The sequence below is a fragment of the Amborella trichopoda genome, chromosome 4 (assembly GCF_054954075.1).
Source record: "Amborella trichopoda isolate Santa Cruz 75 chromosome 4, AtrichopodaSantaCruz75HAP2 v2.0, whole genome shotgun sequence".
Lineage (NCBI taxonomy): Eukaryota > Viridiplantae > Streptophyta > Magnoliopsida > Amborellales > Amborellaceae > Amborella > Amborella trichopoda.
Genome location: NC_142339.1, coordinates 35,872,000 through 35,898,794, shown reverse-complemented (window position 1 = coordinate 35,898,794; position 26,795 = coordinate 35,872,000). Strand labels below are relative to the sequence as shown.

At 37.5% G+C, this 26,795-nt stretch overlaps 1 protein-coding gene across 7 annotated transcripts; it reads left to right on the top strand.

Annotated features, from left to right (window-relative positions):
* Window positions 1–2,147: 2,147 nt before the first annotated feature.
* Window positions 2,148–26,795, top strand: LOC18423891 (disease resistance protein RPV1). 7 transcript variants are annotated; one of them, XM_020675341.2, is made up of 7 exons: window positions 2,148–3,058; window positions 8,197–9,289; window positions 10,300–10,638; window positions 10,963–10,996; window positions 11,963–12,408; window positions 19,972–20,652; window positions 24,211–24,657. In XM_020675341.2, the coding sequence occupies exons 1-7, from the start codon at window positions 2,547–2,549 to the stop codon at window positions 24,493–24,495; spliced, it is 3,390 nt and encodes a 1,129-aa protein (XP_020531000.1). In that variant the 5' UTR covers window positions 2,148–2,546; the 3' UTR covers window positions 24,496–24,657. The 7 variants fall into 7 exon arrangements, with proteins under 7 accessions (XP_020531000.1, XP_020530996.1, XP_088720134.1 ...); XM_020675337.2 differs by lacking the exon at window positions 24,211–24,657 and adding an exon at window positions 26,331–26,795 and having other exon boundaries at window positions 10,963–12,408; XM_088864008.1 differs by having other exon boundaries at window positions 8,197–9,287; window positions 10,343–10,638; window positions 10,963–12,408.

The window sequence follows — 26,795 nt, the reverse complement described above, 5'->3', positions numbered from 1 at the left end:
CAATTCAGACTACAAGACAAAAGCTATCATTCCATTACCATTGGAAACACTTCAGGTGAGTAGTCTACAATTCACCCTCTTTTAGTCCATTCCCCCAAACCAAAAGCATAATCTGTTGGAGGACAAAACGAATCTACCACTGTGAGTCTGACCCTCGTAAAGAAGGGATTCACACTCCTTCACCTCTACTACCACCCTAGGACTCATCCCCCAATGCTCAACCTCCTCCATCTCCATTTATGCAAACTAATTTACATAAATGACTCACCACACATATAATCCATACATTACTTCTACAGCATACCACCACACGTAACACAAACACGACTTAAAACAACCGACTCAAAAAGGAAAGAGCAACGAAGAAACGATAGAGGGGCTATAAGAAAAAAAAAAAAAAAAACTTAACACAAGCAGAAACATCGAACCGCCCTACAAATTGTCCAATTCCATTTTTTTGATATTAGATGACTTATGAATATTAAAAAAATAACAAAAATAAAAATTAACCAGTAGTTCAATGTTTTGAAACATTGGGAAAAATCGAAAAAAAAATAAAAAAATACAAGAGGGTCAGTTCTTTTGTGTAAATACTGAATATTTTTTAGCATTTTTATTAAGAAAAATTATAGATACCTCCCAATTTCAACTTTCTATAAATCCTACGCCCCATACTTTCTCTATTATACCCTAAACCCCAACACTAGTTTTCTTTGTATTTATCCCCAATCAAATAGGCAAAACATTTTGAAACCAAAATACCCTTTTTCCCTATCTTCCCATTTTTTCTCTCTGTCTTTTTAGACACATGACCCTTTCTTACTTTCTCTCTCTACCTCTCCACTCACCCTCTCTCTCTTTCTCTCTCAACCACTCACATGCCCATAATGCAGTTCGACACGTTTTTGTGCCGAACCATATATGAGTGGTAGAGAGAAAAGAATGAAGGAGCATAGAGAGAGATAGAGTGTTTGAGAGAGGGTAGAGAACATCAGGGAGGGGGTAAGAGAGAATAAGAGAGGGAGGGTAGAAAGAGAATGAAAGTGCATAGAAAGAGAATGAAAGAGGGAAGGTAGAGATAAACATGTGGAGAGAGAAAGAGAGAGGACATGTGAGAGAGGTTTTTTGGTAACTAGAAAGAGAGAGCTTGAGAGAGAGAGATATATAAAAAAAATATGTTAAAAAGGGGAAGAGAGAGAGAACAAGGGCATTTTGGTCTCAAAATATTTTGACTATTTGATTAGGAGATAAATATAAAGAAAAATAGTGTTGGGGTTTTGGGTATAATTGAAAAAATAATCGGGGTAGGAAAAATTCAAGAAAAAATTGCAAAAACCCCCCCAAATGGAATTTTTAAGCACTTTACCCCATCTAATTTTTGAACAGGTCAGACGATTATTTTTGCTGGAATGGCCGGTCCGGCGTTTCATGGTGGTAGTCCAACATTCATGGTGATTATCCGGCGTTTATTTATTTTTTGCTAGAATGGGAGATGTGGCGTTTATTTTTTTTTGCTAAAATGGGCAGTCCGACGTTTTGAAGTTGCGGTCTGGCATTTTGAAGGGGGTAGTCAGGAGTTTTGATATGACGGTAAGGTATTTTGAAGGCGCAGTCCAGTGTTTTGAAGTAGCGGTCCGACGTTTTAAAATGAGCAGTCCGGTATTGTACAAGTGCGGTCTGACGTTTCTTTTTATTGGATCCAAAAATGATTTGTTACATGAGGGAAGAGTATTTTCGTCAAAAATAATTTAACTTTTTGTGTAGGGGTATTTACTAAGAAACATGATTTATTTTTTTTGAAAAGTTGCTAGAAAAAGTTGGATGGGTAAAGTGCGTAAAAAGTCCAAGGGATATTGCAATTTTTCCAAAAAAATATTAGAGGTAAGATAGGTAGAAAGTTGAAATTAGGGTATCTATAATTTACTCTTTTATTATAACGGTAAAATAAAATGGTACGACATAATTTTGTCAATGAAATTTTGGGTCAAACCAAAACTGCCCCGGGCCGAGTCTGTACTTGGGATGCCCGAGCCCAGCCCAGCCCACATGCCCAATCTCGTCAGTCCTCAGGCGGGCCCGGTTGACAAGTTGCCCACGAAGGCCTTATTTTATTTTAGAGAGAGATACAACAAGAAACGGCTAAACGCGGGGAGGCATTTCAAAGATAAAACCCTCTGTCCGTGTATGTATATGCATTTCGCTCGCTCTGTTCCAAACCCGCCATTTTTCTATTGCTAAAATCGTCTTCCTTCTCTTTCTACGATTCTTCCAAAGTCTTTTTCTATACCCACTTGCTCTTAGCCTTAGCACAAGACTCCTTCTTCATCGGAATCCTAATCTTAAAAAATGGATCATTCGCTGTTATCATTGACTCCTCAAAGCGCTAATCCTTCAATTTTGATGAATCCACTTTTCCCCTTCCACTCCATTTACTGCAAAATACACCCTATCTCTGCAACTCTCAACACATTCATCGCATGCAAAAGCCCTAACTCTGCAACTCTTAACGTATTTATCTCCTATTCTGAGAAAATTTTCGAGAAAAGATGCCGAGAAGTTCATCTTCACGTGTTCAGAAGCTTTTCTCTCGCTGGTTCAGGCCAGACACTTCAACAATGGAAGTGAATACATGTAATGTGGATTCGAGGAAATGTGAGATCTTCATTTGCCATTCCCCTTCTCTCGAGGTACAAAATGGTATTGCAAAGGACCTTCTCTTACACCTTCAGAAACTCAATATCTCCACTCTTTGCAGTAGAAATTGTTCGATCCCCAATGAGGAGGTCATTAATGAGGCAACTGTGTGTATAGTAATTTTAACAAGGGATTTTGCAAATTGCACTCTTTGTCTTGAAGAGCTGAGGCTGATGCATCAAAGCAAGATTCATATGATTCCAATATTTTATGATGTGAGGCCCTCAGAGGTTAGAAGAACAGAGAAGGGGGTCTTCAGGCTCGCTTTTGAGGGGGCTGAGAAATCTATGCAAAAAGAAGAGTGGAAGTTTTTCTTGCAGAAGACAGGTTACCTCTCTGGTTGGAAATTCAGCGATTTTCGATGGTGAGTTGCTCATATGCTGTTTCGATGTATTCATTATCGACTTCAGTTGCCTCTGTGCTCTTTTTTGCAACTTTGATATGCATGTCTTCTAATTTTCCAAATCGTGGTCAATTTTCTCCTGGACCAAGATGAACCAGGTGTTTACCATTTGGTTTGTATTTAAAAAACAGTAGGTCTTTACGGCGGTCTTCACTGGCTTAGAATTTCAAGTGGTGGAATCTGAAACCCCGTTCTGTTTGTGTTTTGGTTTATAATTAGGTGAATTTTCATTGGGAATTTTGGTCATGATCAGTTTTCATGAGCTACAGTTTAAGTTGGCTGAAATCCTCGCTTTTCCTGATCAACGATGCACTAGGCCAATAACATTTCGGTCATATTTGCACTATACTGGGTTTTCAAGGCCAATATTTAACTAGGCTAACCTTTTAAACTATGGGAGCTGAAACATCCATGTTTAGTTACTTTTCTGTAAAGAAAAATTTGGTTAATAATATCAGCAATCAGCTGATTATGCATAGTTTTGGTATCATTACCTTGAATGATGATGAAATTCATACTGATTCTTGGCAAGGACAATCTAGGCTAAAGAAGCTTTGGTTTTCTTTCTTTCTTTCCTTTTGTGTTTTTTTGAAATAATCAACATGTTTATAGTGAATGGTGCATTATGTTAGCCTTTAAATTGTAGAATCGGAAACCCCAAGGTGTTTGTTCTTTGCCCTTTTATATCTGAAAATAAAAATGTTAAACCTTAAAAATATAAATTAAACGATAAATAAAAAAAATCTATAAATTAAAAATCAACACTGAAAATAAAAAACAAATACAAAATATGAATTCTTAGCAGCCATAAAACCGAGTGGGTAAACCACCAAGAAATAGATGAACATGTACTGGAAGTAGAAGGTACATAGACTGAATTTGAATTCCATTAAACTGAAGAAATAAAAATTTATTTGGAATTTTAGAAGTACATAAGTATCAGAATATAAAATGATTAATAGTCAAATGTAAATGATGAGATAAAATCACTGGAAATGGGTCTTCGATTGAAATGATTTTTTAACAAGGGTGAAATTTGGTGGGATTTTTATCTGTCAGGCCTCAAATAGACTTTCCAAAATTCTAATCAATTGGACCCTGTTTGACCCAGGTTCCAATAAGACAATGTCCAGGGGCCAGAATAGATTTGCCACCAGTGGATCAAACACTCCGCCGGTGGCTTAAAATACCCCATGTTCAGCAGCAGGCGGACTGACCACCTGGCCGCAAGTCATTTTTTATCCATTTTGACAAGCCCTTCTAAGCTGAAATTTGGGTGGTTCGGTCCTCACGTTTTGCCCAATAAGACCATATGCACGTTGTAGGTAATAATTCCAAGACCCGAGAATGAATACGAGGACATCAAGGGACCACTCAGAATTAGATTACAGGACTTCTGAGGGTTTTGTTCATGATTTCACCCTCATCTGTGGGCCTTTCGAGCTGAAATTTGCGCCAAAATAATCTTCACTCAATGCCATACGAGATTACACAAGAGCTCAGATGTATTAAATCCAGATGGGAGAGTGGTTTGAGCCACAGATCATGTGGTTTGAGCCACAGATCATGGGTCATTAAAAAGACTGCTGCATATAACCATCACATGAGCAGTCGATTGTGATTGGCCCATGACTCCAAATTTTAGGTGTTCTATTAGAAATCAAGTTACAAGGACCACTGAATCAATGCCCTATCAACCCATGAAAAAGAGTTTGAAAGGAAGCCACGAAAAGACATCAAAATGAAGGGGTGAAAGGACCCCAAAATATTGGTTCCTCTTGTTACCCCGCCAATGGATCGAGCCACCACTCGCTTATGTAATATTTTGGGCAGTCTGCCCAAATTCCATTCCAGTTTTGTCCTTGCTTTGAGTGGCAAGACACCCTAGCTCTTCCTCTTGGCCCATAAACACCCCATACTTTAGCCATTTGGAGAGCTTCTTCTCAGTGTTTCAAAAAGCTCTAGACGGCACCCAGGCGGCCATGGGGGTCCAGGGCGCCTAGCGCCTAGGCGGGCGCCTAGCGCCTAGCTCCTAGGCGGGCGCCTAGCGCCTAGGCGGGCGCCCAGAACTTGGGTGGCCCAGTTGAAAAAGCCAAGAAAAAATAGAAGTTGAGAAGAGAATTTTGATAATCCATAAGACCATAATCCATATTTTCATACAAAGCTAAAACAGTAAAACCATACTAGCATACATTGATAGTTTGATACGCACAAAAGTTAGAAACTAGAAAGTAGAAACTAAATATAAGAAAAAGAAAATATACAGAAATTCAGAAAATATACAGTCTAGGACACAATAGTCAACGCTCAACACTCAACAGTCAACATCAAGAGTCAAGCACTCAAGCATCTTCAACTCTTCATTCTTTAGTCATCATCATCAGCATCAGAAAGAATAGGGTAAGTCTCATCATATGCATCAGATTCGAGGCCATCATCATCAGAGTAATCTCCCTCTTCAATATAACTCTCGTCCTCATCTGTTTCTTTCGAATTTGCATCTTCCTCCTCCTCTTCTTCTACCTCCCTCTTGCAATGTGCAGATGAAGCTTTAGGAGTCTTGGCTGCTCCACCCTTTTCTATCTTTTTGTGCTTCCCCGAACTCAAATATTGTATAATCTCCTCCCTAGTAGCCTCAAGAACATTTTTACGTGAAGCAACATGCCAACATCTGCCTTAATACCGACAATGTGCTTTTTGAACAGGTAAATACCCCTATTAGTATCATTTCCACAATAATTACATTTAATACGCTTTTTGTCATTCGGATTCGGGTTATAACCATACTTCTAACCTGGATCACCACTTTTAGAAGAACCTGGAGAAGATATTTCTATAGAACAAGGTTTATTTTCATCCTTTTCTGGTTCTTTTAAATTTCGAAATTATCTAATCTCATCTCGAATAGCTTTAAGAACTTTTTTACAAGAAACAACATTCCTTTTAATATCGGCAAGGTGTTTCTTAAATCAGTTAATACCCCCATTGGTATCTTTTTCACAAAAATTACACCTTATACAATTTTTATTGTTTGGTTTCGGGTTATGACAATACTTTCAACACGGATCACTTCTTCTAAAAGAAGCAGAAATAGATCTATTCAAATAACAAGGACTTTGTTCTTGTTTTTGTTTTACAGAATTCATATGTTGTTTAATCTCTTTTGTGATAGCTTCAGGAAGATTTTCACAAAAGGCAACATCCCCCTTAATACCTGCAAGATGTTTCTTAAATTGGTTTATGCTCTTTTTTGTATCTTTTTCACAATAATTGCATCTAATGCAATTTTTGTCATTTGGATTCAGGTTATATCCATATTTCCAACCTGGATCTCCACTTTGACTAGATCCTGAAGAAGACATCTCAAAATAAAACAAGCAATCTAAAAAATAAAGTTTTGTACTTACTTTAATTGCTCGAACTTCAAACTCCCACCTCTGATATGGTTATTGGTGCTAAAATATTTAAAAACACCCTCTAATAGGATTAAACAACCTCCAAAACTAAATTTAATCTACCTGGGTGATGTTTGGATCCATTTTCTGTAACTTTGAGAAACACTTCGATCCAATGAAAATCACCAAATCTAGTTTTTTTGGAGGTTTTTTTCTCTTTAAAATAGGTTCTTGTGGGTTTAGGTTTCAAATGAACCTAAAACCCATCCTTAAAAGCTTTTATTTTTCAAAAAAGCTTAATAAAAAACAAAAACTCATTTTCGCCCCTAGGCGGGGAGTAGGCCCTAGGCAGCCGCCTAGGGTTGGGCGTTTGGCGCTCTCCTAGGCGGGTGTAGTACTGCCTAGGTGGCCGCCTGGGGACTGCCGCCTATGCGTCCAAGCCTTCTCGACTACTTAGGCGCTGGGCGGTCTGCTTGTTTGAACAATGCTTCTTCTTATCTTGAAGCCTTGAGGTGGAGAGCAAGTGCTGAGAGAGAGAAGAGTGAATATGGAGTCGAAGAGTGAATGTAGAGTTGAAATTTTACCCAAATTGCGAGAAGAGAGAAAGTATGAGAAAAAGAAAGAATTCTATAGAAAGATCAGAGGTATGATCGTGGCTGAAGGTACTCACCTTGTGAATTCACGTCTTGAGATTATTATCTAGAAAAAAAGGGATGTTACATACTCAGCTCATTTTGAGCAAGAAGGAGAGCGGATATAATAGTAGAGGTACATAGTCCCCCTCTTATTCTTATATCCACAAGGGCAAATGGAGCCATTTAATCTGTTGGGTTCTATCTAATTCCATGTTTTATACTCCAAACCTTTCAATCTAGTCTAACTGTAGTGTGCTAAAAGCCCTATCAAGGGTGTTCCACTTCGCAAAAGCTGGTGGCTGTAAACCGTAATGGGTTGCTCATAAGCAACCTGGAGCTAGTCCCCGAATCCATAAAATTATAGGAGCATTCTGTGAGTTCTTTGTTTTGATTGTGTTATGTGGTTTACCTTATGATTGGAGTCAATTTTCTACAAGGTTTTTAAAAACACACTTCCTCACACAGTGTATCCAAAGTTTTGCTAATCTTGGGTATTTGTATATATCTCTAAAAAATTAATTAGCATACCTTTTGTAACTCAGACAATTTATTGTACTTGGCTCAGTTAGATGAATCTGACTCATGGTTTAGCAGACTATGAATGATATTGAGGTTGCAATGCAACACTTCGGATATGGTGTTTGACAAATTAATTATCAAACTATGGATGATTTTGAGGCTCACTTAGTTCAGTCCTCCTCATGATTTAACAAACCATGGATGATTTCTAGGCTGCCAATGCAGCACTTAAGGCAATGATCTTTGACAAAATGATATAATACTGGGGTGCAAGGCAACAAATCTTCCCGATAATCTAAGCCAAATTTACTTAGTATATAGGGACTATCAGAGGACAATTACAAGTTTACAACTTCCAATGTCATCCAGTTTTAGGTGATTTAGATGCATGGTTATTGTCCACTTTGGCTGTAGCAGACTGATAGGGTTTGAGAATTCCTCTTTACACATCACAGATTGATACGGTTTCTTTAGCTAGGTTCTATGTCTATATATATATATATATATATATAATATACAAACAACATCTAAAAGAAATCTTTCTATGCAGGAATTCACGCAAACTCTTGAAGGCTGTGGTACAAGATGCAATCAAAATGGTGAATGCCAATGTATTGGAAGTTGCAAAGCACCCGGTTGGCTTGGCTGAAAAAACAGAGAAACTCCAGAGGCTTTTAGAAGTTGGGCGTGAAGGTAGAGGTGCAAGGGTGCTTGGATTGGTGGGAATGGGTGGTATAGGTAAAACAACACTGGCCAAAGAGTTCTTTAATATTATGCGCTCTCAGTTCAAGGCATCTTGCTTTGTTGATGATATCAAGGATAGAGTTGTAAGGGCTGGATTGGAGAAAGTTCAAGGTTTTCTATTGAAGGACTTACTTCAAATAGATAATCAAATTCACAGTATTAATCAGGGGAAATTTCTTCTCAGAAAGTGTTTGGTTAGGGCAGAAGTCATTATAGTGCTTGACAATATTGATGACTTTGATCAGCTTGATGCATTACAGGTTCCTGAGGTTGTCCACTGCACTAGCATAGTTTTAATTACAACCAGAGATAGAAGACTGGTTGAGTGTATCCCAAATGTCCTGATATATGATATGGATGGTCTTGAAAAGCATTATGCAAAGGAGCTTTTTTGTTGGCATGCATTTCTCATGCCCCAACCTGCTCTTGGATTTGATGTCCTGGTCGATAAGTTTGTCACGTACTGTAATGGGTTGCCCCTTTCTCTGGAAACTCTTGGGGCTCAAGTTTTTGGAGAAACCATTCATATCTGGGAGCGAATACTACAGACAATTGTTGAGATTATACCAGGAGATATTGATAGGCATCTTAGAGTCAGTTATGATGCTCTTGATTGGTCAGAGAAGCAGATATTCTTGGACATTGCATCTTTTTTTATCGGTGAAGATAAAGACATGGCCATCAGAGTTTGGGATGCCCTTAAGTGGTTTGGTTCTGCTGGCGTTCGGTCTCTGCAACACAAATGCCTCGTAAAATTGGAGAAGAATAAGTTTCGTATGCATGACCAACTCAGAGATATGGCGGCAAAAATATTAGAAGAGGAGAACTTCAACAACCCTGGATGTCGCTCTCGCCTATGGCGGCCCAATGATGTTATTAAAGTCTTGGACGAAGGAAGTGTGTGTTTCTTGTCCTGTTTGTGTAGTTCTCCTTTTCAAATTAAAGGGTTCATGTTTGCGTGGGAGACATCTTGCATAGAAAGATGCATTTGAAGCCATGTATCTTACATGCTTTCAGACTTAAATGATTCTTTGACTATCCCAGTAGGCCAGTATCCACGAGTATAAAAATATTGTTTTCTGATTCCTTACTATACATGGCTGGTTCATTTTCTTGTTGGATGGCTCATTTATCTAGGATTTCTATGTATGTTAATGATATGCCAAGCATCCAATCAAATTCAAACATGTTAGAGAAATATCATGAACAGCTTCCTATGGTCTAGCCAGAGTAATGGGTCATATCAAATTGAAGAAATAGGAAAAGAAATTGATTTTACAACAAAAATGAAAATTAATGTATTTGAAAGAGGACATGTTATTGGTTGAACATCAAAAATGATATCTTGTTATCTTTGTTATAAATTCATTGTGATGTTGAATTGACTGCACCGAAGGAACTGCCAAAATAACAACATATTGTTGCATACTTCTTAACTGCAATTCAACAATATCTGTGAATGATAATTCAACATATTTCTAATCATGAGATTTTCATGAAGATGTAAACTGCATTTTTTTTTTGACATGAGGTAGATAGGGAACAATAGGTTATTGTTATGGTAATTGCATTTACTAACAATTTTCTGTCGCAGAGAATGTGCTAGATTTTATTCTCGGAAAAATTTTCCTATTATCCTTGGAGCCTATTCTTTCTTTTTGTTGATGTGGTAATTATAGTTAGTATTGCAAATTTATTTTCTAGAGAACATGGATGCTTTTAATGTATGATTTTATTCTTGCAAATTTTTTCCTATTATCCTTGGATCCTATTCTTTCTTTTCGTTGATGTGGTAAATATAAAGTTAGTATTATGAATTTTCTAGAGAACATGGTTGCTTTTAATCTATCAAATCAATAAACCGTTATCCTGGAGATAATTCTTCTTGTAATCTTGGTTTCTTCCATAGGGTTCTGAAACTGTCCAGGGACTTACCCTGGTAGTGAATGCAGTTGAAGATGACGGTATTCATTCTTTTGTTGTACCAAAATCCAAAGTCATAAGGAAAAAAGGAGGACATTTGCCGTGGTCTCTAAGTTCATTTGCTCCCATGACAGAATTACAGTTGCTGATACTAGAAGATGCTTGCATTGAAGGTGATTTTAGTTTTCTCTCGAGGAAACTTTTATGCTTTCGTTGGCGGCACTCCCCGAGTGAATCTTTTCCAGTTGGATTGCCAGTTACAAATCTGCATGTCTTGGACATGTCAGGAGGAAAATTTTCGCACTTGTGGAGCGACATCCAGGAGGTAGGTTATTACTTCATGCTCATTTTAACAACAATATACTAGATGTATATTAAAATTTTGATCTATAACAGCCTAGGTGTAAGACAAGTAATAGACGTGGTCTAGCCAATATCAACTGCTAAAATTCATCTACTCTCATGCATATTTCATAAATCCGTTTGCATACGTTTAGCCTTGCTTTCTAATTTTTTTACTAGATAGACAATTAACAGATTCATTCCTGCAGTACTTTTACTTTGCAAAGGTTTATGTCAAGCTAATTATGCCCTTTCTTGCGGCGTTAGTTGTTTGGGCTGATAATAATTCTGTGTCCTTGTTTTGCAGATACCTGTACAATTGCAGGAGCTGAATTTGAGAGGTTGTCTTTATCTTCAGGGCTTTCCAAAATCCATAAAGTTGTTAACGAGACTGGAAAAACTAGTCTTGAGTCATTGCCTTAGTCTTGTCGCAATATCTGATGAATTTTGTGATATTCAAGCTTTAAAATACCTGGATCTCTCTGGCTGTGAAAATATGCAAGCTTTGCCAGATAATATAGGCAATTTGAGAAATTTGCAATATCTGGATTTATCTGATTGTGAAAGATTAGAGTATTTGCCGCCTACAATAGGAGATCTATTGAAGTTAGAACACTTAGATCTTAAAGGATGTACGGCCTTATTAGAAATTCCTGAATCATTCAAAAAACTCACAGAAATCAGATATCTTGATTTTGAACAATGTTGCAAATTGCAAGTTGAGAAAGATATCATTGGGGGCTTTCAAAAATTAGAGTTTTTTCGGGCCTTGTCATGCAAAACATTCTACTTTCCTAGTGTCATATCCTGTCAGAGATGCATCAGAAAACTTTGGGTTTCTTGTTCTCAGTTCACCGAGCTCCCTGAATATTTTGGGGAGCTTACCAGTTTGGAGGAACTCAGACTATGGAATGGGCATGGAGTGAGAGCATTTCCTACAACTTTGTTTACAAAGTTGACTCAATTGAAAAAACTTACCATTGGCCTTTTCACATTGCTTGAGGATTTGGGAAGTTCCGTTAAGCATTTAAGGAAGCTTACATTATTTTCTATTTTATCTTGTCGCATACATTGTTTACCCATGGAAATGAGTGACCTAAAAAATATGGAGTTTCTTTTTATCCATAATTGTCGAAAGCTTATGAAGCTGCCTGTCGGCAGTCTTTCTGGTTTGGTCACCTTGTCCCTATCTGGCACTCCTCAACTTAAATTGGATCCTGAAGCTTTCCCCGAGCTTTCTGCAATAAAAAAACTGTGTATTGATGAGTGTGTTATTACTGATGGGTTCCTAAAATTTGTTTTTGAAGGGTTTCCTTCCCTTGAAGAATTGGAACTTGGAAATCTAAGGCTACCCAATATGCTCGGTATTGGAAAGTATCCTGCTAATCTCCAATCTGTATCAATATCGTCGTGCACAAATATCAAGGAGTTTGAGATAGTTGGAGCATTCAAGTCACTTCGAATAAAGGACTGCCCAGGACTGAGGAAAATAATTGCTTCTAAATTCTCTACGAAGTTACAGACATTGTATTTGGGTCACTGCAAGCATCTAGTTGACGTTTGCTCCATTGAAAATCTGCATAATTTGGAATATCTAAATTTTGAAGGTTGTTTCGATCTGGAATCCATTGAAAATCTTGAGAAGCTGAACAAATTGACTGAGTTTCATTTGTTTTTGTCGGATAAGTATCTTGTGGGGGGCACCAATCAAGAAAAGAAAAAGGTCCTTATGAAAGGCACTGACTGGTTACAGGTTAGTATTACTGGGGGTGCTTGTTTTAGATTGTTTATCTGCTCTTAATACTCTGGAACTTGAAAGAGAGTTCTGGAAGATCTTATTCCAGTTATTATGGTTTCGAAGTGATTAAGGTTTTCATTCATTCAGTTTTTTTTTTTCTTTTTATTTTGTTTACTCCTCTTTTTCTATGTAGTTTCACCCATGTTCAGATATTGTCATGCATGTGTATGCTCGTGGTCTTGTGTGTGTGCATGTCCGATATTTTACTTCTTGGTTTGAATGATTAGTTGGATCTACATGGTAATTTATTGAAGTGGACACGGTAAATTTTGAAATCGGTAATGCACCCTGTCATCATCTCTTTAGTGTCTTTAAAAGAATATACTTATCTAAACAGGAAGCTCGTGAGCACTCCTATTTTCAAGTGTCATTCTTTTGATTCGTGTTCTACTTGAATAATTTGGGCTTCATGTCAGGGGATTCATATGATTGCAGTCCTTCTTCGAGGATATGTCTTCCATTCCGTATGATTATATTATACCTTATTCTACTGAATGTGTGCATGATATATCCTATTGTAATACCAACGCATTGTCACATAATGTGGAATGCTTGTTTTAACTGTCCCTAGAACCCATGGGAGCTATTTGGGTCCAAGATATATAGTTTGATGTTTGTTTTTGTCCTCAATCATCTTATTGTAGTACCAACGCATTGTCACATAACGTGCAATGCTTGTTTTAACTGTCCCTAGAAACCATGGGAGCTATTTGGGTCCAAGATATGCAATTTAGTTGGATGTTCTTTTTTGTCCTTAATCATCTTTTCAAGAGTAGTTATACATCGTTCTATGTAGCTCAATAGCCTCCTTGAAGAAATGGCATCTTTTGTAGAGCATGGCTAGGCTCCATATTTCCTTGGCTGCAACAACTTTGTGATGCAGGAGCAAGTAGGATCTCCCCTTGATCGAGCCTCTTTGAGGATTCACAGAAGAAGACAATGGGCATTATTCAGTTTTCACCGTAGAAGGCCAGTTCACCGAAGAAGGGCAGTTCAGCAAGTTCTGACCATGGGGGGCTTCTGTTGTGTGGTCTGGTGGTCTTGTTTGAACTTGTTAAGGGGTAGTTTTGGAAATATTTATTAGTCTTTGTGATTTTTTTGGAGAATAAGTTAAGGTAATAGTTAGAGTATATTAGAATTTTGGTTAAGAGTTCTCAATCGCTTATTTAACCCCCAAAAAAGTTATCATTTGTTTGGTTTCAATGTGTTTGTAATCAATGCTTTGAGTGTTTGAGGGTGAATCCCCCCGCCCCTCCCCCCCCACCCCACAAAATGTATTGGTATAGAGCAACAGTCTTGAAAATATGGTTAGAAAGTTATGAATCTTAATTTCTTAAGTTTATTTGTAATTGTATAAATACCCAAGAGAAATGGAAGATAAGAGAGGCTTTTTGGATCTGAAATTTTCTTAAGTTTATTTGTAATTGCATGAACTTCTTTGTTGCACTTGGAGATTGAGTCTTCTTACCCAGAGTCAAGTGATTTCACCACAACCTGGATGTGGTTTTCTAGCTACACCTTGTAGGCCCCCGCCTGCATCAAATTCTATCAGTGCAGCTGTGCACTATAGCTGCTAGAGAAGCCCAAGGAGGAGAACCTCTTATCAAAAAAAAAAAAAAAAAGAAGAAAGAAAGAGGAGCCCAAGAAGAATCTTTATATTCATTTTCCTTTTGACAAAATTTAGAACTTGTAGATTGGGAATTACCACCCACATGTGATGTGTACCCAGATGATGATTTGAGTTTGCAAAGAATTTGACTTTAGGTGAGAGGTTAGATTTTGAGGTCAATCAAAAACCCCTCAATAGTGAAGTTGTGGTTGACTTTGAAATGTTTGAATCAAGGTTTTAGAAAATGCATCGGTCGCTGCTCTAGATTTGTTATCCGGTTAGGTAGATTGGTGATCCGGATCTGCGATATGGAAAAGTTAAATAATTTAAAAAATTAAGTGGGGCCGGTTCTAACTAGTTCTAACAAGTTCAATAATTAATTGGTTTTAAAAAGGTTAAAAAATGTGGTGCCGGTTCATATAGTTTCTCTGATAGAACCGGCCAGTTCATGGAGGAACCAGCCGATTCCCGATATCTTATGGGATCTGGATTTGCCCAACCAATTCCTGATCTGGATCGGTCGGTTCGGATCTGAATTACCATTTTTTCAAACCCTGGTTTGAAGCAATTCCTCCATCGATATATCAAAATCCATTTCTTGAGGTATTCATATTACAATTCATACTTTTAAAACCATCAAAGAAAAAAGTTGATGGAGATTGTGAATTTGCCATAGAGCCCATCTTAACCCACTTCAATACTCAAGGATGAGTTTGTCCAACCAAGGGAGCGTGATGCACAAGCCAGCAGGATGCCCCCTTGATTGATCCTCTCAGTAGATCCATTGAAGAAGAAAGCAGGAATTCAAGTTTCACGCTAGAAGGCGAGTTCACGAAGAAGGGGAATTTGGCAAGTTCTGACAGTGATAGGCCAGAGTGGGGTAGTTTGGTCAATTTCAACTTGTTAAGGAGTTGTTGTGGAAGTGTAGTCTTTGGGTTTTCTTGGAGAACAAGTAATAGTTATGGGGTAGTTGTGGAAGTATTAATTGTTTTTGGGTTTTGTTGGAGATTTAGTTGAGTAATACTTACAAGATTAGTATTCTAATTAAGATTTATTATTTGCTTACTTTCCTTGTGTATTTTGTCAATGTTTTGAGTAATTTGAGAGTGCTTTTGTTTGCCAATGTATGGGTAAATAACAAGATTCTTGAAAACATGGTTTTTTGAGTCTTGAAAATACTGTTAGAAAATTACAAGTCTCAATTGTCCAAGTGTCTTTTGTAATTCTATGAATATTCAAGAAGAGACGAAAAAAAAAGACGCTTTTTGAATCCGAAAATTTATTTGGTTTGCAAGAACAGCTTTGCTGCAGTTGGAGTCGAGGGAGACCTCCTACCCGGCATCGAGTGATTCCACTACAAGCTGGTTGAGTGATTTTGCGCTAGACCTTGTATCCCTAGGCTGCATTACCTTGCATGTTGGCTGGAAAACCCACACCAGGACCATGATCCTGCTTTTGCTCAAACTCATTCCTAAGCGGATTCCTACCCTAATCCTTATAAACAACACTATTAAGACCTGAGCAGAGCGGGAACCGACTTGGAACCAGTCTGGTCTCATCAAAGAATTGGCAGTTGGTCAAACTGGTCTAAACTGGTAAGTTGGACCAGTTGTAGTAGCTGGTCAAATCGGTTTTGGCTATTCAAATATATTCTAAACTGGTCTGACCGGTGAACTGGCTGGTCACTGGTTCAATTAATGGTCCAGTCTTGATAAAATTACTTCTATATATTGATGCTCCCTCCATTTTACTTAGTTTCCAACACTATTGAGAGTATGATATGCAGCCGGGTGGTAGTAGTTGGGTGGAATTAGCAGAGACTTACAATAGATCAATGGCAGAATAACAAATAACATCAAAACTTGGCATGTAGTAGTTTGGGTGATATGTCACTTAGAGGTGTGAATCAGGTTGGGTTATTAGCTTACTTTTATTACCTGGTTTGGACCTCATAAACAAAACTCTTCAGGCTGTCATGTTTAATTAAAAGACTGAGTGTATGGATATTGCTTTCATCATTCTTGATCAGAATTGCCTATGAATTAGTTTGTGTGCAATGATAAAATGATCTTTTTCTACTCATGTGATGACAATATATGCTCTCTAACTAGCCGATCTTTATTAGTTGTTCTTCTGCTCAATCTTTTAAAAAGCGCTAAGCGGGTCCTAGGCTGCCTGGGGGATCCATGCCCGCTCAGCGCCTAGGCGGGCGCCCAGAACTTGGGCGGGCCGGTTGAATCCAAATAAGGATTCTGCAGTTATGCCTGTGTCAGTTATATGCATTGCAGTACATAATTCAAATTATACTACATATTAGCATTTAGCATACACTCCATAAGCATAACCATAATCCATAAGTCGGTTCATACTCTATATCCAATTAAAACTTAAAATTTTTCAACCAACCAAATTATCAAACCAAGTTATCAAATAGTATCACACCAGTACTGCAGTACACCAGCATGAGGAAGAAAACAAAATTGAATTATGAAACTATGAAAGTAATACTTGAAGACTCAAAAGAATCTATAATAGTTCAATACACAATACTTCAATCAAAGTTCAAACTTCAAAGTTTAATAATTATTCAACAATCAACATTCATCATTCATTCATCATCAGAAAATCTTGGGTCAGCTGCATTGGCATCATATTCATTGGAGTCGTCACCCTCCTCGACATATTGGGCATCCCCGTCCTCCTCCGTCATTTCTGAATCAACCTCTTCTTCCTCGTCTTCCTCCATCCTTGTTCTCTGTGCAGAAGTTCTAGTGACTCTAGGAGGGTCAATTGATGTCCCTGAAGCATCCATGACCATGTCCCATGTCAATCCTTCATATCCCTCGGCCTCATCATCATCAACTAACCATTCCATAGCATGATCTATATTTTTTGTCTCTCTTAGCAAACCTGTCCTTCAAGAATCGATTGTACTTGACATGGACTAGGTCATTGAGCCTCTTTGATTCAAGTTAGTTCCTTTTCTTTCTATGAATCTAACAAAATCAAATGAAGCTAATTAAAATCTAATATCTATGGTTCATGTATTATTTATAAAATTATACAAGTTACCCTTACGACCTTACCCCTTCAAAAGTACTCCAATTGCGCTCACAACCAGATAAAGAAGTGGTTAGATTTAAGATCTGAATAGCTAAGTTTTGTAAATTTGGAGAACTACACCCATGTTGGCTCTACCAATGGGCTGCAAAGATATAGAAAAAAATTATAAAAAAATAATAGAATTACTTGATTACTTGAACTTGATGAAGATGAACTTAAGAATATTATTAATACCTGGATTAATTTTGGTCCTTTGCCTCATCACCATTGGACTCCCAAAAGACTTTAATGAGCATTTGTAATTTATCAGCTTATCAGCGCATATAATATCCTACATATCAGGATCAGGGACTAGCACCTCTACACACTTATTAAATCCATTCGTAATTGTGACATTTGTTTGTATATTCTTGTCAATATAAAAAAAAGCATGGTTCAAATAATAACCAGTTGCATGCAATGGCCGATGTAGCTGCCTATCCCACTTCTCATCAATAATGTCCCAAACAGACTTGTAGCGGGTTCTTCATCATTGAAATTTTGGGCTAACTCTCTTTTGCATTTCTCTATAGCATCATATATGTAGCCCATAGAAGGCTTGTCAATATCAACCATACGAAGGACTTTGATAAGAGGAAAAAATACCTTAAGAGCGCCCTTCACACCTCGCCAAAAAGTCTTAGAAGAATAATATCTTTCACCTTCTTCTCAATCTGATTCTTAGACCACTTGCACGCTCTCCACTCATTCGAGGTAAACATTTGCCTCAACTGCACTCTCCTCAAATGTTTGCTATCTAGACTAAGTACTAGGTCACAAATCTCGTGACCCTAGGCCTCACAATCTCTTTCTTCTTTGTAAAGGTACGCATCATGCTGAGGGTGAGATGGTGGCTATAAATGAAATTTGTAACTAATTTGGCCTTCTTCATTGCACCTGATATCTCGATTAAACTGCCAATAGCCTCAAGCCTGAGGTTTATACAATGTGCTGCACATGGTGTCCAAAAGATTCTAGGGTATGCTATGCACAACAAATTAGATGCAGCAACATTAGGAGCAGTATTATCTGTGACAACCTGTACAACAAGATGTTCCTCAACCTCCTTGATTCCTTTCTCTATTACTTGAAATGTGTAATGGGCATCATGGATATGATCAGAGGCATCAATAGACCTCAAAAAATAGTCCCGGCAGGACAATTCACAAGCAAATTCATCTGACTTCTTCTCTTCCTATCACTCCAAGCATCAGTCATAATAGTAACCCCATACTGAGTCCATGCATCTTTCTTAAGTTCTACATCTTCCTTCGTGGCACTCACTGCCTTTTTTATAAAGGCTTTGAAAGCTCATATGGGGTTGGGGATTTCATCCCCGAGCTAAATTAGCCAATTGCCTCTACTGCAGCATAGAAGCTGCTTAAGCAAGCGGTATTAAAAGGAATACCCGCCTCATAAAACCATATAGCAAGATAATACGCAGCTCTATCTCTCTCTGCCTTCTTGATTCTATTTTTTATGGTGGTTTGCTTTTTTGTTTTCTCTCCTCCAACCTCAGGGTTATGCCGACGTAAAAAACTATCTATAGGGCCTATAACCCGAGGCTTTTTAGTCCCAGAACCAGAAGCAATTACAACTCCCTTCCCCTATCCCCTAATAATAGATTGCTCAACCTCTTGACATCCCTCCTCAATCCTTTCCTCATCACTATCGTCCCGAAACTTAATCTCTGTCATAGAGGCAAATCTCTCATCTTTTTCCATTTTCACCATGTTCAAAAAATTGTTTATTTCCTCTTTAACAACATCAGGAGTCTTTTTATATGGGGCAACATCCCCCCTGATACCAGCAATATGTTTCTTGAACCGGTTTATTCCCTTTTTTGTATCTTTTTCACAATACTTGCATCTTATGTAATTTTTATCATTAGGATCTGGGTTATAGCCATATTTCCAACCGGGATCACCACTTCTATTAGATCTCGAAGAAGACATCTAAAAAATAATGCAAATTACTAAAGCAATAAAAAAAAATCACGTATTTTGAGTTTGATTGCTCAATCTTCATACTTCCACCTCAAAGATGCTTCTAAATACTCAAAATCTTCTAAAAAACCCCCTAATAACTTTGCAAAACATCAAAAAGTAAATCTAATATCAATCGGTGATGTTTTGATCAATTTTTGTTAACTTTGAGAAACCCTTTGATCCTTCAAAATTCATCAAAAACTAGTTTTTTAAGGGCTTCCTCTCTCTAAAATTGGCTCCAACAAGTTTTAGGTTTCAAATGAACCTAAAACCCTAATTTTTGGCCCTTAAAAACAAAAACATAGGATCAAAGTCGCCTCTACCGAAAGTTATTTCCGCCCCTGGGCGCCCGCCTAGGCGGAATCTGTACCGCCTAGGGATCGACCGCCCAGATTAGCCTCCTAGGCCTGGGCAATGCGCCTTGGCCTTTCAGACCGCCTAGGCGCTGGGCGGTCCGCTTTTTGAATCACTGCTTCGGCTTATGTGATGACCTTAAATGCTCTACAATGAGCCAATCTTGTACTCGTTGTATTCTTCTGATTTCTTGATGACCTTAAATGCTGTATAATTAGTAAATCATGTTTTAGTTGCATACTTGTTTCAGTTGTTCAGTTTTCCTCCAATAGACACTTTAATCTGGCCAGAATTTTAAAAAAAAAAATCGCCTTGAAAATTGTTGCAGTAGAGCTTTCAAATTAAAACATTGTGGACATAATCACTTAGAGCCACAGCTCATGCACTGATTGCTTGGGAACTCCATAAAGTTTTGTATTTTCTTTTATTAAAGTTTTGTTAAAGTTTTGAATATTTTATTTGCAGAAATTTATTGGGAACAAGCAGCCACAAGCTACACACTTATCTGCAGAGGTAAATTTGCTAACTAGCAACCTAGATATCCACCCATATTTCCAACAAATTTTTGCCCATTCTTCATCCGAGTTCAAGTTCAGACTACCTCCAACTAGAAGTATGATGGGCACTGTCATGATATGCTTTATATGTCAACATTCGAAGTCCAAAAACATATTGATTGGGCCTAGCGGTGGGATGAAAAGTGTATTGTACAGGCCGATCGATTTGCACTTGGTAAATGGTGCCAATAAAAATCAAATAAGCCAGTACAGAGTGTACGATTCGGGAACATTTCTCCATATTGGTATCTTCACAGAGGAGTATATGGTGATGGAGATGTTGGCAGAGGAAAGTGAACTTGTCCTTTCCGCTGGAAGCTCTGATCTTATATATGGAGCATGGGCCTGTTTGCTCCCAGTGAGTGAAAAGCATTTGGTTGGTGAAATCATTTCTAGGCAAATTAATATGCTCAAGGTCCATAAGAAAAATGATAAGAATTATGTAGAGAGGGAGGAGGTGGAGAAGAAGAAGCTGAAGGATGAAGTCCAAGATTTGATGTTCGATATGGATTTGCATAATGTCTATGCTCTCGACATTGCAAACTTCATTGTTCAGCGGACCTACATGTTGTGCAATACATCTATATATGTGAGTTTACATGGTTTCGCTTCGACTTGAATGCTTATTCTAACATTTGCATGTTTTACGATTTGCATAACATGTGACTTCCCTCAAAAGTTAGTCCATAGTTGAAAATTAATTTCTTTGACAAATCCTATCAGTTAGTTATTGATGCTCTGTATTGATGAATCAATAAGGTTTTGGAAATCAGTGATATTGTTCATGATAGACCTGGGTATTTCAGAACTATTAAAGAAAATATCTGGGTATTTGGGTGAATCCCTAGATCGGTTTTTCAATTTCTCCATTTCTTGGGAAAGTATGAATTTGTCTAAACTTGACATCTTAAGTATATTGGTATTCGAAGACTCAGATTACTAGTTGGATGTTAGTTGGATAGTCCAATTTAGTTTTTCTTTTCGCTACTGGTGGCTGATCTCTATTTGTTTCAACCGCAGCTAACATTATTGTGGGAATTACGGAAATGGATGTGCCTTCAGTTTAGGACTTCTTATAGAATTGACTGCAACCTCAGTCAAGTGCATAGAATGTCAGAAAATACAAAGCTACAAAACTTATTTTTGTGTCATTAACTTTTAAGGTCAAAGCATGTGGCACGCTCTGGTAATACAAGTTAACATGATTGCAGGCATCGTGAGAACTGGACTTTCTTTTTGCCTGTTTTAATTAAACATCAAATTGGAAATGGCATCAGTAATTATCTAATACAATTATGCCTAACTTGTTATTTGGTATATACCAATTACCAATATCTTTTGGTTATTGCTGTGTACATTGATAATGAGTATTGTAGCCACGTGAGGTTAATCATAATTACCTTACTTTTATTGTCCTTTCTGGGGATAAATTTGGAACTATAGGTTCTTGGCAGGTGACTAATGTGCCCAGAAATCTGAATGTCCTTGCTGGCTGCATATACATAGGATCAATGTCCGACTGCAAGTTGCTGCTTTAAGGTTCTTTATATGAACGTACTATTGGCTACCTGTTGACTTATTAATCTACTTAGGCTATCATGGAAGGATCAATTAGTGGATGTGAAATTAGAGTTTACACTAGGCAAGATTCCAGTATACAATTAATAATTTATTTTGTTTTTGATCGGCAGCATACCTGATTCGATTTATAACAGAAGAAACGTCATGTTTTTTTAAGAGAGCGATCTGAATTGTTCTTTCTCATGGCACTAGGAAAATTTCCATTTGTGCAATTCTTAGAAGCTAGAGAGTGATAAACCTGTTGGTAGCTCATAACTCATATGCCTTGTTAATCTAAAGTAGTTTCATATACCCAAAATCCAAATAAAGATGTAGAACTTTTTGACTGCCTGTGCATCAAGTGTTACATTAGAGATGTTCGACTATTTCTTTACTATTAATGCATTTGTATTACACTGGCCAGGCAGGCTTGTCGGAATAGGTATTACTTAGAGTGAAGAGCTTTCAATGAGGGAAGGGTAAACTATAATCTTGAAGAACCTGACATTCAAAGAGAACATCTGAGGAATGATCTTCGTCCTCAGGGTCATCCCTATCAATAAACGAGGGACTTTTGATGGAAACTTGGCCCACCCTCTATCCATCACCGTCCATCATCTCAATGGATGCCAATGGCCATAAGGGCTATGTTTGCACTGTCCTTAGGATTCATCTTTATGATGATTGATAAAAGTGATGGCAATTTTATTGGGCTTATCTTCACCCGAGTTCGAATCTAATAAGTCTTCAGCTTTTAAATCACTAAATATCCTAAAGTTTTTTAGTTGGACTTGACACGAGATAACATCTCTTTAGTTAATTCTGTATAGATTTACTCAAGTTGGCAACTGATAGTGATATTATTTCTGCATAAACTTTCCTAATCACAAAACTCGTAACTGTTGGTGGTAATTCTAACCAGCTTTGAAAAATCTTGATTCGGATAAGAAATCGCTGATTTGGAAAGGGGCGGAGACTATGTCTATTCTCGATCAAAATACCGATTCTATTAATATATATATATATATATATATATATATATATATATATATATAATGTGTGTAATAAAGAAAATACCATAAAATGTCTCAATTGGCTATAGTGTTTTAAAATGCGGGATGTGGCCAAAAGCGGTGGGGCGGCTGATGCAGCAATGCGGCTTGATGCGGTCCGGATGCGGGTGCATCCGACGATGCGGTCAATAAATATAAAAAAATTCTAAAAAATCTAAAAATTAGGTTAATGCATAGAAAACTATATGGAGGTGATATATGTGATAGTAGGTATTTTAGTTTAATGATTAACTCCAAAAATATTGGTTGTCGAAGATTTTGTATCCACTATCCCCTGATAAAAACTAGAAACTTGAAACTAGCTTCATAAAACATTCAACAATCAACAACCATAAGCACAAATTTGCAACCGTAAACTTTAAAGTTACAAAATAAAGATACTACAAACTAAAAGTCCATGTCTCCCTGAAGATTAAAGAGTTTTGAAGTCAACCTCAAGAAGAGTTAATAGTTAATACGATCATCTATTCATCATAGAAGTCATCTTGAAAGACAATTTGAAGTCAATTTTTCAAATATTAATCAGAGAAGTCATCTTGAGAGTCGTCACAAATTCACCTAAACTTCCCCAAATCAACGACCAAAAGGTTCAAATCAAGATCCAAGCATCAAACAATCCCCAAATCCAAGATCTCAATGAAAAACAATTTCTGCCTATTATTATTATTTTTTGTTCGATTTGATCCCAAAAAAGCCACAAAAGTAGCTGTAAATGCTCGTTTAGGAGGTTTAATACCCCCAAACTATTTCCCCCAAGTTATAATGGTAAAAAATACCATTTTGCCCATCCCCGAGGGGCACAATCGAAAATAACATCGCGGAACAGTATGTAGCCAGATGCGTTATGATGCGCTATGCGGCTCTGATGCGGCGCATATGCGCCCATATACCTCCAAACCGCATATGCGGTCTTTTCCGATGCGGTGCCCACCACATACCGCCTGATGCGGCCACATATGCGGCGATGAGGCCACATATGCGACTATGCGGCCACATATGCGACGATGCAGCCGCATTTTAAAACACTGATTGGTTATCATGTGCTTTTATTTTACGAGAGGTTTCCCAGAGCCACTTTTTTAAAGCACCCTAGTTTTGACTTTACATTGAATATAATATGTAATTGTAGGACAGCTAAGGTTTAGCAGCTTAGTTTGTTATTTCCAATTCTTCTTTTAAAGAGCTCTATATTTAGGTACCTTTTTTAAAAGTTAAAAGAAAAGCAAAATAATGGGGGATTCATGCCTTGACCTTGGGCTTCTAAGGTGCAAAGTCTAGCCAACATGTTGTGTTGAGCCACTTATGACAATATTTTGACAAATATATATTAAATATTTTATTATTTATTTTTTATTATGTATTTTTCCGGATCGCCAATCCAGACAATCCGAATTCTTGATTCAGCCGATCTTGATTGGGATTGTTTGGTGGGGGATTTACCCCACTAATCCATTTTTTGAAACACTGGTTCTAACTATTTATACTTCTATTGGTTTTCCCCTCTGATATGGCAGGAAGAGTTCTTAGGACCCTTTAGTTGGTTAAAGCGACACCAGCTTTTTTTCCCTGGCATAAACAAGTTGCCTCATCTAAACCTTCAACTAAGTAGTAGCTGCCTAAAACTGATTGAGGAGCCCGCAACGGACAAGTATGTGATAAACTATTGGGTTTGTACGCCTGAGAAATCAACTAACTTCAAGTTCAGCAAATTTGAATTTCCTTACGAAGGTTCATATGCAAACCTCCTTTTGCTTGAGAGACTCTTGAAACCTTCACAGGCATCGGCTGGAACTTCGTAAAATTTGAGGACAAAGGTTTCTTTGATGTTAACAACAAATTTAATCTTGCTGGTAATTTTTCACAATAAGCTGTTTTGGATTCATGCTCCCTTCATCTTCTTTTTAAAATGAACATGTGAGTTCTTTTAATGAAAATGCATGGAGATGAGCATTTTTCTATTAGTGTGGGTCTTTGGGCTTGTTTCTACTGGTAATCATTCTTGGTAACGTGTAAATCTCTTCCTTGTAGTTAGTGGTTTGGAGATCTTTTCCTCAACGTTGGGCTTGTGACTCACACTTTGGAATTAAAAAAATAGTTATTCTTTTGAAGATGCATCAGATAAGCTTTTCAGGATTGACCTGTCTTAAATATTCTGAACTAAAATAGATGATCTGTTGCTTAGAACTTTTTTCTCTTAAATAGTCTGAACTGGCATGGTGGTCCTTTGCGCTAACATCTAATCTGTGCAGCTAAATCTAAAACTGTTTCATAGAAGCTTGGATTTAAACCTGTTGAGTTTAGAATATTGGTCCTTGTGCCCTAAGTGCCAATCCTAGATGCTAAAGATCTAAACCCTGAGAATAGTAGCACTAGTTGCCTCTCTGGAGTTGGAAGTGTCCTATTAGTTATCTAGATCAGGGAAGAGCTACTTTTTCTTATTGAAATGTATACAAAGAGATCATTTGCTTTTAGTATAAAGAGGTCATAATAACTGTTATCAGTTGGATTTTAAATTGGGTGGCTGTATATGTATCCTTGATTAGGCTCAATTCGAAAAAAATTCTCGAACTTTGTCATATACCCTAATAGTCCAATTTGACATCTGATAGCTAGGGGGCAGTTGTGACCTTCTTGTAACAAAGGTAAATAGTCCCATACCATACAATCCCTTTTCTTATTCTTTAGTTTGCTTCTATTCGTTTTAGTTCATTACCTGGTCTACAATCCAATTCTTTAGGAATAGATTACAAAATTAACGCAATACAGCTTAGCAAAGTTACATTTAAACTAAGATCCAATAACATCATCATCATCAGAGCCTTTTTCTAACTATTTGGGGTCCATGAATGCTGGTCCGGCATTTTACTCTATCAAGATCCATGGTAATATAATTATCATCATCGTTAAAGTCTTTTCCCAACTACCCTATGAAGATCCATAGTAACATCTGATTCATAAATTGGGATCTCAAGCACAAGTATAGGGTCTTCAATTTAATTCCTTCTACAATGACTGCTATCAATAATAGGGCTTCAGCCCATAGTTCAACCTGAAGACAGATACTGCAAGCCTAAAGTCACAGGCTCGACTTTGAATTACCTACCCCCCCATAAATAATAATATTGATGTTTAAATTTTTTATATTGACTAACACTAATTATATTCATTTTTAGGCTTGAAACCTTTTAAAATAATTCATAAAATGATTGAACTACACTTGAGCCTTTGCTGCAGTAGGTGACCACAGTGCTCACTAAGCTTTTTCCATTATGACCAGAAAAAGCTTAAGCCAAAGCTGCACAATGATCCTAGAGAGCTGCACCTTGTATGGTTGTTATTATTAGTTTCCAATGCTCGAGTTTAAAATAAATAAAAAGGAGAATGGCATAAAAAAGAATAGAAAGGAGGATGGCTCTTTCTCTTCTCTTCAAACATGATACAGCTAAGGATCTCTAGCTCCTGCTAACTTTCTTTGCTGCTTGTCTTTTTCCTAATGATTCAAACCAGAAATCTTCCCTCAAGCTCTAAAGAAAATTTCCTTCTCTATGATGTACTCCTGAATTTCAATGCCTGTGTTGTGCGCCACCTTGTAATCTCAAAAGAACCTTGTCGCCGATTTTGAATGTTGTTACAGGTATAGCTGACATATCATGCTTGCCAACTACACAAATACGGCCGGTCCACTAAAGGCAAATAGAAATCCAAATGGAACAGCTGTGTGTGTGTGCACATGCGTGTACGCCTATGGGAGCACACATGCATGCTCAACTTTACTCTTAATGGAAACCCAAATGGTAAAACACAGAGTCAACCAATGCTGGAATGGACATACTAGACTAACAGCTTCGGCATTCTGTAAGAGGACGCTGTATTTGGTTTTCTGAATCATCTATATGCAACTATCCAATGCAGGCTATCAGATTCTGATGGTCTGATAATACCATTTACAATCCGTTTCATATAAATAGTTCATCAGAGTTTACAAGAAGAATGAGAAGTGGTTGAGTAAAACAAGTGAAAAAGCCAGACGCAATTAATGTGATAGTCAATAACCATGCTGCTTAATAAGTAGCAGCTACCAAGAATTCACACATTCAAA

What these genes read in the sequence shown, in the direction of transcription:
- LOC18423891 (XM_020675335.2), top strand. Translation starts at nt 2,547, where the DNA reads ATGCCGAGAAGTTCATCTTCACGTGTTCAGAAGCTTTTCTCTCGCTGG. An exon ending in AAATTCAGCGATTTTCGATG is followed by an intron (nt 3,059 to 8,196) that starts GTGAGTTGCTCA and finishes CTTTCTATGCAG; the next exon opens with GAATTCACGCAAACTCTTGA. An exon ending in AAGGCACTGACTGGTTACAG is followed by an intron (nt 12,409 to 19,971) that starts GTTAGTATTACT and finishes TTTTATTTGCAG; the next exon opens with AAATTTATTGGGAACAAGCA.